We start from the raw sequence: 12,437 nt of genomic DNA on the forward strand, positions 1-12,437 counted from the left end.
ACAGGCATGCGACTACCACTGCCTCCCAGGTACTGCATGTGAGTATTGCTAGCAATGTGCAGGGGCAATAATCTCCCCTGCTCCCTTAGCAAATCCTCTGCTGGCTGACCTGTGGTTACTGGTGGTTGTGGATGGAGTCATGTGAAGTCACACAGATGGGCTGAAACCTCATGGAAGACATTTTGTTTAACAGGGTCTGTTCACTGGACCATCATTATAACTATTCTCTGCCACTGTGTAGCTTTTCTAAGATCTATCCATCCTTGTCAAAGCTTTGGGAAAACAATCTGATCCAGCCAGCAACAGCACACCATAAATGAAACAAAAGATTATTACTACTTCACAGGGTTTAAAACTTCCACATTAAATTAATATATTCAGTTTTGCTATCCTTAATGTTTGTCATCATGGCTCACTGTTGTAAAATATTTCCACTGAAATGTTACTAACACAAAATGTTGTAGTCACAGAATTGTCATTTTATTGGTAAGATAACCTTGAATTTCAGAAAATCTGTAGAAAAGTTAGGTACAGTCATACTAACTAATGACTCCCTTCTCCAATGCCTAGAAATCATTCATAGCACGAAGAACAGCTAAGTGATATTCAGCTCATGCAAGAGGCTATCTAAATATAACTGCCGTATCATGTTAATGCCCTGCGTCCACAAACAGATGGTGTTAGCCCACATTAATAAACTGACTGGAGAACTTAATATGCTTAGATTTAGATGGGTTATTCCGCTGGATGACGCAGTCAATGATGCATCCTGAAGGAACGCATCTGTATTTGGCCGTTCTTTATTGTCTTACTCGGTTCTACTGTCTACGCCGTCTGCTCTCCCTGCGTCCTGTCCTGCCTCTGGGTTATCCTGACTGGCAGACATACAGGTACAGCCATTTGTGGTTCTTATTTGGGGAGGCCAAATGCAATTCGAATGAAGCACTTACAGTTGTACAGCCATATTTTGTATTTTCACATGATCCCTGGATTTTACTGACTCCAGGGAAGACCTGTGCATACATCTGTACTTGGAGAGCAGTCGCTGTATCCCTGCTATCCCCACCAACACACACACACACTTTATATCCCTCTTCCCCCAGCAGAATGGGGAGGGATATACAGGTAAGAAGGACATGAATGCCTCTTTCTGCCTTGCCATGTCTCATTTGAGGGCTGCAGCTGCCAGGGAGCTGCCATGGGCAGGGGCACGAGCTGGGCATAAAGCCACTGGCACCACTGAGAGTCCCATATGGTCTGTTTTTCACTACAGGCTGTGATTCTGCTTCCCTATAATCTTCCTCCTAAGGCAACAGATTGAATCTGGACATTCTTGCCCAGGGATCTTTTGGCAGCTCATCCTATTTGCACTTCCAAAAGCATAAAATGTTTGTATGTTACGTTTTGCGTATTTAACCAGTGTTACTAGCTTATAGTAAACAAATACTTAAAACTTATTAAATAGTAGATTTTACTACTTGAGAAAAATTAAACGAAGCATTTCATGTGATTGGAAAATGGTCTTGGATGTGATTGAGTCATGGTATTAATTTCACAAAGGCTGCTTCTGGTGATTTCATTTATATGAATTCGATCCACCTTATCAGCAATCTTTGTGATTATTTTGTTATGAATAATGCACAAAGCTTCCTAAAATAAATTGTTTGGATATTGCTCTACTTATCTTCTGAATAATGTTAACTTAGTGCTCTTTAAATAAAGGTTGCCTAATAGAAAACCTCTGTAAATATGTACAGTAACGTAGAAATGCAAAATCATAGGAAGTGGGTGGAAGAGAACACATGCAAACTGAAAGTTCAAATGTGTTGGAATTCAAAAGGTATTTTCATAAGATACTGTAACATTTGCACAAAGATACAAGTGTGGAGTCTGCACAAAACTTAAGATGTTCTCATCTACTTTATGTAATGTGATCTGGAAGATAGAAAATGTTGACTCAGTAGTTAGCATTACAACTTGCAGAAATTACCATGACAGTAATATGGAGCTTTTGCTGCTGCATACCTGGGGACAGGCTTTAACTATGGACAGAGAAAATTTGCTTCTTTGTGGGTAAGTATATCTGTAGAATTTGATGGGCTTGCATATTCTACTTGCAAACCACAGATGTACCTGAAAAGTCACAGAAAAGAATTCAGGGATTTCATTCCCTATCTTCCAATATTATTTTATGCCAGACAGAGACTGTTTCCTTTCCTTAGGATCACTCTTTTCTCTTGGGATTACAAACATAGTGTTTTTAGCTAAGACATTCGAAGAATAGGAAGAAGGTGTATGAAGATGAAAAAGAAATGAACACCGATATAGGAGGCTACAAGCATAGAAAAACACCAAAAATTTTTGCTGCTTTCATTTGTACCTAGTCTTTATTTGTGCTCTATGTTCACCTTCATATACCTTGTGTGTGTGGCCATTTACAAGGATGTGGTTTTTCAAGAAAGAACTGAGAGCAGTTCAGTCTAGGTCTGAACCATCTCTAAGAACCAATATATTTAAAGGTCAGTGAGATATTACCAGAACTACGATAGCCTCTTTCTTCTGGGTTTCAGTCTAAGAACAGCAAGGGAGAAATAAAATACACAAGACTAATTGGGATACTCTTGATCGAAGGATCAAGTATGAGTCAGATCTCAGATCCTAGAGTTATTTGTTCCACAGTCTTGGATCAGCCTTTGAAAGAGTTAAGCAAGGCTCCACTTGCCCCAAATTTCTTTTCACCAACTGGGGAAGGATGGAATCAGCATGCACAGCTCCTGACGGAAAATTCTCTCACCCTCATAATACTGGGTATTTCCAGTGGTGTGCAGGGGCACAGTTTGTACGGCAAGTGCGGACGGCTCAACACCTGGTGAAGACTCAGTGACACCAAACACATGTGCCTTCTCCCAGTCCCAGTCCAGTACTGAGAGGGATGGGAACTGACGAGTTTATTTGCAATTGCTAAAGCCAAGGTTATGTGCGAATTATAACACTGGGAATCCTGAGGTGAAAAGTACATAGTAACAATTATTTCTTGAATACCCTGAATTATGTTTCCTTGTTTCCTACTAATTCCTGAATGATGGAGGTCTCATCCTTTTTTTTTGTCACAAGGTCCTCTTACTTTTTCAGGCTAACACATCAAAAGTAATACAGCACTACCATAACAAGAAACTGCTGTTCTTCCCACAGACTGGCCACTAACTCCAGCCATTCCTTTCCTGATTCGAGAAAGTTAGGTGGATTCTGTATTTTCTCACAAATCAAAAGAAAAACATGAGCATATTTTCATTGCTAAATCTGTACTACAGATAGTAATTCAACATGAACTTATTTTATTTTTCTCTTCACAGAATACTTTTTTTTTTTCCGAGTATTTTTAAAACCTTTCCTGGTTTAAACACTGAAGAGACCTTTAACGGGAGTCATGAGGGAAGAAGTAAGAAAGAAAATAAAACCCCACCAAACCCACAAAAAAACCCGCTACAGAACATGTGAAAACAACTGTAGAAAAGTTGTTTAAAGAGTGGAAATGAACCCAAATTGGTCTTGAATAGGTATCAGCTGATTCTGCCAGGTGGCCATCAAGGTCAAGGACCATCATAAAAATCAAAGCAAGGACTTTTGCTAGGCAAAAAAAGTTCAGTGCTGTGGTCAACATATTTGCTTTTTACAAACGTTTCTTTGATTTAGAGAAAACCACTTCAGTTTAGCTGTTAAATATTGAATACTCCGTTTCCTACTTCAAGGTTCACAGGAGCATATTTCATAATTAATATTTGTATGCTTTTTATACATGAGTCCTCTTATTTGTACAGCTCCCTATAAATCATATCAACAAATGACAGAAAGGACCGATTAGAGCTTTTGCAAACCAGGGTGGAATGGCACTTATATGTTTGTGCAGTCTCCTTTTAATGGTTTCAGGTTCCACAGTTTCCCTGAGGAGATTGTTGGAGAGCTTACTGCAATTTCTTCTCATGATAGTCAGCTTCAACATTTCCTTTTCCAATTGTATCATAATACACTTACATCCAACATAATGTATCACACATTTTCTCCTCTTGTGAAGCCAGGTAGATTCCATAAATCCTGCAAGAAATTTGTCACCTTTTCTTACGTCCTTGTAAATCCTTATTAGATGAGCTACGTAGCATACGCCAGCATACACCAGCAACATCACAGGGCTCTTCTGTGCTTCGCACAAAAAAGTACCAGTCAAACCCCAGTACTATAGATGTACTTACTCAAGATTCAAATTAATTCACAAAAAGAAAGACAACATGTTTTAAAATTATTAAGCTATATATTATAAGAATAAAACACTGCCCTTTTCTTATGCATGCTTGCAGAGTCTTACCCCCATCTTCTCAGGGTCATATAATAACATTCCAGGAGCAAGTTTCACCATGTATCCCTGAAAGGATCCAAATAAGCTTTCCAGTTCATTGCACATAAAGGAATAGCATCCTGTACATGTGGCTTATTCTGCCCTGCCATGTGGGCTGGCCCCTTCACCCCTCTGTTTATCACATGCCAAACCGGTTGGTTTGCAGACTCCTAGCCTGCCTTTCCCATTCAAGCTCTGCCATGGGATTGCCCCTGTTCCAGGGCTCATGCTCAGCTCCTTCCTTCACTGGGTGAATTTTCTTCCACAAGAAACAGGGCTTAGTTTCATCTTCTTACACTTGCAGATTAAAGGGACTGCAGAGGTGGGGAAACACATTCCTGCAAATGGCCGTGCATTTTAAGTTACCTCTCTTGAGTTATACTGATCACAGCAGAATTTTAAAGAAAACAAATGAGAAACAAAACCCAGGGAAGCACCTCTTATCCTCCAAATAGTTCACGTATGTACATATGGACTGTAAAACAACCTAGAAGATGGCCACCAAATTACAATTAATGGATCATTATTCCTACCCAACAAATGAGTCCTATAAAACTACAGAGTCTCCTGGAACCTCTTTCAGTTGGTAGAGATGTGGTAATTAGAAAATAATGAACCCATGATAGAAGTAATAAAAAGTTAGGATACTGCTTGTACACTCAGTAATAGAGAACAGGTACCCTAACAGTGAAGGTTTAAGAGCTAAAGGAGCAGGCAGGTGTCTAATGCTCCACTAGATTTTACAATTGTAGAAGATGCTACAAATACCAAAAATTCTGATGTGGCTAATAACAACATTAGATCATTTTTGGAAGCTGAAGAACTGAAGAAGCCTGTTTGTATCTTAGACCTGAACATCTTCCAATACCCTCACTGCATCTTATATCCTATGCCTACCAGTCGGGGAATGAGTGTGTCCACTGGAGCCCTCCCATGGGCCGTGTGCTGGGTAGCTGGTGGCCACCGCCTCCTGCCTGTTGACATGACAGGACAGCTTCTAAGGGCTGTCAAGCCAGGCAGATCCCTGTGGGGAGCTGCAGTGAACTGCTCCCTGGCCACATGGCACGTGGGCCCTGTTGGAGGGAGTCTCTGCTTCATTCTTCAAGTAATCTGTCGTTTATTACTGAAATCAGCCTCCTATGGCTTGAAGTCACGGGAGAGGGAGAAAAGGAGAGAACAGCCAAATCATTTGGAATGCAGCTAAAATACTTTAGAGGGTTTAAGGTTAAAAGGGATCATTGGATCACATATTCTGACTGTGCGCCAGTAAGTCTTATCACTAGTCCCAAACTGAACCAAGGAGCTTGTTTATCATCAACCCCGTTACATTTGCAGTAAGTTATCTCAGCTCCCGACCGCTGGTTCTTCCTCTACAAATTTCCTGCCATTTTAAAAAGCTTTGGCATGTGGCACTTCTTCCTTGGGAAGGGATTTGAATACTGCAGCAAAGCCATCTCTGCAGATCTTTTTTGACAAATTAAATTGATGTAGCTTTTTTAATGTATTAAGAAATTTGCTCCAGTACCACCTGATCTTTAATGTCAGAGCTATACACTTTATTCTAGTACCACTCTCATTAGTAGACACAGTAATTGATTTCCTGTACACTAATCAGGGTAGTAAGACCAACGGTCAGCCTGGACACAACATACTGGGACCTTACCTGTAATAGTTTGCTTGAAATTGTTTTTAGACTGTCTTTTCCAAAGCACAAGCTCTCATTCCAGGGGTATGGCTTGTATTCTTGGAAAATATATACACGTTAGGCTGTAAAAGCTTGTGTGAAAGTGTTCATTGTCCAGATGACATTGCAGTGGCTCTCACAGTAGTTTACCAAGTTACCATTTAGCACATCCATGGATTTTATTAACAGTGAGTTTATTTTGGATCTGCACAACCTTGCAACCCCCAATATCATGATGATTAACCTCTGAAATTTTTCTGATCTTTCAAAAATCAAAAACTATGTATCTGTTCAACAAATTAACTGTTTAATAGCATTAGCCATTGGAAGAGACCATATTGCATTTTTAAGCTTAATGATTAGCAACCGTAGTCAAGATGTTTCTGCAGTTACTTTTATCAATTTACCTTTGAATCTCACTGAACAGGGCTATCAGACCTGCTTTATAGGACCCATGAGATGACTGAGGATATGTTACGTATTTATCAAATGGCTCGTGTGTCTTTTCCACTGTGTTGCTTGTGGTTTATGGTAAACAGTCAAGAACTGTACAGGTCATTCTGCTTGATCTGTTGACAATGGGTAGAGCACAAGTGTTCTTTTATTTCTCAAGAACGTTAAAGATCTATTAAACCCCACGGTTAGCTATTTCCTTAGCCAACTCTGCCAAGATCCCAGGATGCAAATCAGCTAGACTCTTCATTACAAACCACCTAGGTTTGCTTGGAAAAGATGATTCCCCACAGACCCGACAAACACGAGGCGATGCGAGTACACCCTGCTTCATCCAGGTGCGGCAGAGATCTCCATTCGGTATTATCGATCACCCGTGCCGTTACTGCTCTAGCATCTAAGACCCACCTCAGCCAGCCTCCTCTCTCTCTGGGGTTCTTTAAGCCCCCCTCACCTGCCCCACGCCCAGCAGCACCATCCGACCGAGGTGCCAGCCCCAGCCCCAGCCCGCTGGCTGCCCCTCAGCCGCCCTCACCCGGGGCTCGCCTCCCCGCGGCCGCCCGCCGGGGACGATGGCATCCGCGGCCACTCCGCGCCTCAGGGGGCGGCAGCGGGGCCGCGCTCCCGGCATGCCCTGAGGGGAAGGGCGGCAGGGCGGGCGGCAGGGTGGGCGCGCACACGCGGCACTCACACCCCCCCACCTCCACTAACCCGACGCGGAAACCGGGGCCCAGCCGAGCCGCTGTAGCCGGCGCGCAGCGCGCATGCGCGGAGCCCCCGGCAGGGCGGGGGCCGGCGTCTAGTGGCGAGCGAGCTGGGGCCGGTGCCCGCCTGCCTTCCTCCTTGCTGCCGCTACTCGGGGACTAGCGGCTGCTGCGCAGCGCCCGCTCCCTCTCCCGTCTCGGGCCGCGCCTAGTCCTGCCCCGCCATGAAGTTGAGCAGCCGCGGCCGGGGATGCTGCGTGGCCGGCAGCCGGGAGCGCGGGCCGCCGCCGCGGAGCCCCTTCGTGCACCAGCTGCGCCTCAGCCCCCTGGATAAAGCCAAGGTAGGGGCGCGCAGGGCCTGCCCTCCCTCAGCCGTCTTCCCGCCGCCGCATCCCGTGCGTCCCCCGCGGCTGGCGGGCCGCGTCCTGCGGCGGGCGGGGGCACCCACCCTGCCGCCGGCGCTTTGTGAGCCGCCGGGGCGCTGAGACCGGGGGAAGCCGCGGCGTGTGTGTGTGTGTGTGTGTGTGTGTGTGTGTGTGTGTGTGCTTGCGCGCAAGCCGGGCTTGTGGGGGTTGCGGCGGGCGGGCGAGAGCAGCGCGGCGCGGTGCTGGGGGCGGCTGTGGGGCGCGGGGGCTCCCGGGGCCAGCGCTTGCCGTAGTGCCCGCCGCTCGCAGGGCGTGCGCTGAACTTGCGCACCGCCGCTTGGTTTGAGCAATAATGAAAAATAAACCACAGATTTTCTCTTTTTTTACATGGTTTTGTGTTGTGTTTTGTTGGTTTTCTGGGATTTATTGCTGCTGATTTGGGTTTTTTTGGTTGCTTTTTTTGTTTGTGTGTTTGGGGGGGTTGTTTGGGTGGTTTTTACTTTAGTGGGGGCAAAGGAACAGCTCTGTGGAGGCACTCTTTTTCCCAGCGTCAAGTTAAGGTATGCTTGAGCTGTGGCATCCTGCACATCAGAAGTTTGGCCCCTGGATAGATGATCCCGGTGGCATAATTCACCCATTGTACAGGTAGCAGTAAGATGACAGGAATTGGATTAAAATGTAAATTTGCAGTTGTGTGGCCTTTTGTTTGTTGGTTGGTTTGTTTCTCCCTCCATGTCTCTGCCTCAGTTGCCTCAAGTGGTGAGCAGTAGATGGTTGGATATTCAGAGTGCATGGCCCTTGTCTTAGGCTGTCGGTAAGATCTGGGTCATTTGAGATGAAGAAATGCCGTCAAAGGCTCACCTAATAAGAGGTTGACGATTTCTATTACTTTTGTCACTGTAATACTTCAGTTCCTTAAAGCTGTTGTTTTGGGGGCCTAACAGCCTACATGGAAATTAAGATCCACTAATACTGAACCTCTCCAATCAAAGCTCTTTAGATCCAACTTCAATTTAATCTGTGTTCTGAGTGAAGTTGATTGTTGCATTGCCCTGTTGCTGTCCAGAGACTTAACACAAGACATGTCTGCCCTGACATACAAAACATCGGAATGCGCCTCATGTTAAGTATCTAGCAGCCAAGGAATTCATAGTAGACTCTAGCGAAAAGGCTTTCACTTTCCAAATCAAGTTTCCTGGTATGTGTTCAGGGGTTACTGATAAATTGTTATTTGAATGGGAGAAGGGAGAAAACGTTTGTGTCATTTGTCTTGTTCAGTTTATACCTAGAGCTTCCTCAATAGATCACATAGTTGTAACCATTTCCATGTAACCTTACTTTGTTCCTTAAGTCATGTTCCTAAGTAATTAATGAGGTAGAAGTCTTACAGGGACCAGAGAGAAGCAAAGATAGCATGCATTCATATGGACTGGAATTGTATCTAATTGTAACAATAACAATGTTTTATTTTGCAGTGTTAAGGTATCTTTTTAATGTCGCTTTCTACTTCGTTGTTTATAAGGAATCTTAAATATACTGTTGAGAGGGCAGAGTGCTGATTTCACAGTTTTTAGAATCATAGAATGGTTAGGGTTGGAAAGGACCTTAAGATTGTCTAGTTCCAACCCCCCTGCCATGGGCAGGGACACCTCGTGCTAAACCATGTCACCCAGTGTTGAATCTCATAGGAGCTACTGGCATTGCTGATCTGTTGTCAGTCTTAACAGACCCTTTAGCTGTTTCACCAGCAAAGTGGCTTCTGCCTTCTGTGTGGGCTGCCCTGTCCGTCTGTATGAGACATAAGCTTTGCCACTGGATTTCGAGAATATGTTCTTTTCAATAAAAACTGTAAGATGTGTTTAAAGCTCTGTAGTTTTTTTACAGCATGCAGACTAAAGGAATAGCCTCACCAAAGAGCGTGGCTTGGTCTTGTTTCTTAGATGAACAATCTTTTATTGATGTGCAGCAGCGCAGAGTTCTTCAACCCAGCCTCTCTTGCAGTCATATTTTTGCAGTTTCCTTTGAGGAACAGCACACAAGCTGATGTACAGAACTCTGGTAGATTTTCTTCTGTTCCCTAATCATGCTTTCCTAACCTCTTCACTGATTAAAAGTGCTTGACATAGAGGCTGTTAAAGAAGAGCTGTGGAACGCTTCTGCTTCTGAGAAATGCTGCTTTCCCAGAAAGGGAGACTTCTTGAATGGGGAGGCAGCTTTACAGTGAATCACAGCAGTGTGCGTTCTCTTCCATGCGGTCCTGGCCTCTTACTGAGGGTTCGGTATGAAGTATTACGGCTGAACTCACTTCCTGTTCAGCTGTAGGCACATACTCTGTCACAGGTTTTTCTGTCTCCCCTGTGAATCTAACAGGGGTGAGTTCTGGGATTGCAAAGGTTGTCGCAGAAGGTTAGAAACATGTGAGGACTGGAGGTATGTGAAGAGGTTGGTGAGCACAGGGGAGGGGGAGACAAGACTGCTTTGTCTATCAGATAGTCCCATTATCTTCACTACCACCTCATCTCTCCCTCATCCTGCACTCTGCAATAGGGTAGATTAGCTTTTTTTCTCATTAATATAATTCACAGTAAATGCATTTTAGCACCTTTTAGCCCGACTGTGGGAGTGGGAAAAGAAAAAAAAGTAGAAAGAGGACAAAACCACAAAGAAGAATAACAACAAAAATCCATTTGAGTGCCAAGGAATTGTTCATATCATCTTTTATTGAATTTAATGAAAACTGGGAGATAACAGGAGTGTAAAAGCAATAAGGCTCTTTGAGACCTGAGTCTCATGCTTCCTGTAGAAATAATGGCTATTTTACTGTCATCAGAGGGTGGCAGTGGGGGTCATTCTTGCAGCTACCTGTTTTATTTCAGTACTGTAATAAAAATACCCTTTCTGAAAGAGACAGAAATTATTTCATTAGCCATGAATTTGGTTCATCCTAATCATCTTCTGGGCACTTAGCATGTAAGTCAAAGCTCTTGATTCTAGTTACCTCTGCAGAACAGGCGGAAGAAGCATTACTGGAGTTGTCACAAAGTGTTTGTAGGTTTGTTTCCCTGCCACTTAAAAATACAATACAATACCATTTTCCTTTCTTCCAGTGTTTATGGCCCTTTTATTGCACCAATGCTGCTGTTCCTTTGGTGCCTTGGTGAGCTGATTTGGCTCATTAAACCAGTATATTATTGTGGTTTTCTGTATTCTGATTGTTTTCTTTTGGCTGGGATTGCTTTTCTTCACTCTAATGAGCTGTATTGGCTCCTTGCAAGCTTGGATAGTACTTGAGCTGACTCGGGGGGAGGATTTGGGGAACAGTGAACAGGACCACGCTCTTCAGCAGCAATGATCTCTTAGATTGACTTAGTTGCACATGAAACTTTCCACTCCAGTATTTATTCCCATGATTATGCCAATTGGGGAACTTGCAGAGTGGGAAGGTGGGTAATAAGAGAATTGTTGAGGGACGAATTTCTAGCTCCTTCTGTTCCATCTTTGGTGAGTTGAGGCTATAAGAATGATAATAGTGAGGAAGTGAAAGTGTGGGGCAAGATGTAGTCTCTATCTGACATGTTTAAAAAAAATAAAAAACTCTACCTTGCTACATGTGCAGTTCATTGTTCTATTTTCTTTGTTCAATATGTGACCATTAATTTGTAATAAGTAATGGAAAATTTGTTCTGAATAAACTGATTTTAATAATGTTTCTCACTGTATTACTAATTTCAAAGATACATTTTTTTCCAGCTTCTCTGTGCATAAGAGGTGTGATACTGACTTTCAAGCCAGGAAATGGAGACATACAGAAACAAGGGTGCTCTGTGATTCTCTTGCTCAGTGCTTAGATATGTATGACCTGATATGCTGGAGAACTTAAAAAGGATTTAAGTTCATATTTTATACGTTCATTGTAAGTTCATACTCAAATCTGAATGCAGAGTCTCTAAATGAGGAGAACATATGATAGCAATTTAGTTTAAGTGACTTGCCTTAAATCAGGTTGAAGCCTTTCTGACGGAAGAGTGGAGTACAGTTTCCCAGGGCAGCCTTCTATTACAAGCTGTAAGACCATCCTTTCCCTTCCTGCTGTCCATGAGTCTTTCACAGCATACACTGCCACTTCTGAAAATGAAGTAGGATCCTGTAGACCAGCAAATGTTAAATGAGCTGTAGTCAAACCCCTCTTGAGAAAATTGATCGTGAGCTGAACCTCGTAAAGTACAGCTCCAGATGGACCTTTAGGGTTTCTTTTAATGTATTCAAAACATAGGTGTCTAGATATGAGTTATTACCAGATAGAATTTCTAATTTTAATAGAAAACATGTTTGGGTGAATGTCCTAAATATGTAGAGGTACAATCACAGAAATGTCTGGACAAGGTCAGACCAGGACTGCATATCTCTTGCATTCTGATCTCTTACAGGGGTCAGTAGGGACAGGATCTTCTTCCTTTTTCTGTCTGACACTGTTACTGTATGTAGGTGTTACAGCTTTCTTACCTTGGAAGGTGTCTCAATGTAGATGTAGACTGAACTGCATTTCATATGTTAGTGTCTTTGTTGATTCCTAGTCTTCTAAAGGGGCCAAACATACTTCTCTCTCCTAAATTTCTTGTGTGGGTAGGTGCTTCATGACCACCTGCTAAAAAAGAGGTTGGTGTCACAGCCAGATATGTTACACCTGTGTAGTTGGAACTGCTTTTTGCTGTCCATTGCCACAACTGCTGTCTCTGGAAACAGAAGACCAAGAAGCCTTTTCTGCATGTTTATGCCATCTTTCATGACCTCATGCATGCAAGTACTGCTCCAGTTCTGGGATGTGGCTCTAAAGTGATCTC

The 12,437-nt window shown here is 43.3% G+C and overlaps 1 protein-coding gene across 3 annotated transcripts in view; it reads left to right on the forward strand.

Moving 5' to 3' along the window:
* Positions 1-6,792: 6,792 nt before the first annotated feature.
* LPCAT1 (lysophosphatidylcholine acyltransferase 1) overlaps positions 6,793-12,437 on the forward strand; it is an 81,140-nt gene continuing 75,495 nt past the window's right edge. For 2 of the 3 annotated variants that reach the window (XR_003995123.1, XM_030512621.1), the window contains exon 1: positions 7,184-7,572. Coding sequence is in view for 1 of the 3 variants with exons in the window: in XM_030512621.1 (XP_030368481.1) it covers positions 7,456-7,572 (117 nt within the window). In the remaining 2 variants the exon portion in view is untranslated. Of the gene's footprint in view, positions 6,866-7,183; positions 7,573-12,437 lie in introns of those variants that run through there. The other variant, XM_030512632.1, reaches the window with a different exon arrangement.

Source organism: Strigops habroptila, chromosome 1 (genome assembly GCF_004027225.2).
Source record: "Strigops habroptila isolate Jane chromosome 1, bStrHab1.2.pri, whole genome shotgun sequence".
NCBI classification, from domain to species: domain Eukaryota; kingdom Metazoa; phylum Chordata; class Aves; order Psittaciformes; family Psittacidae; genus Strigops; species Strigops habroptila.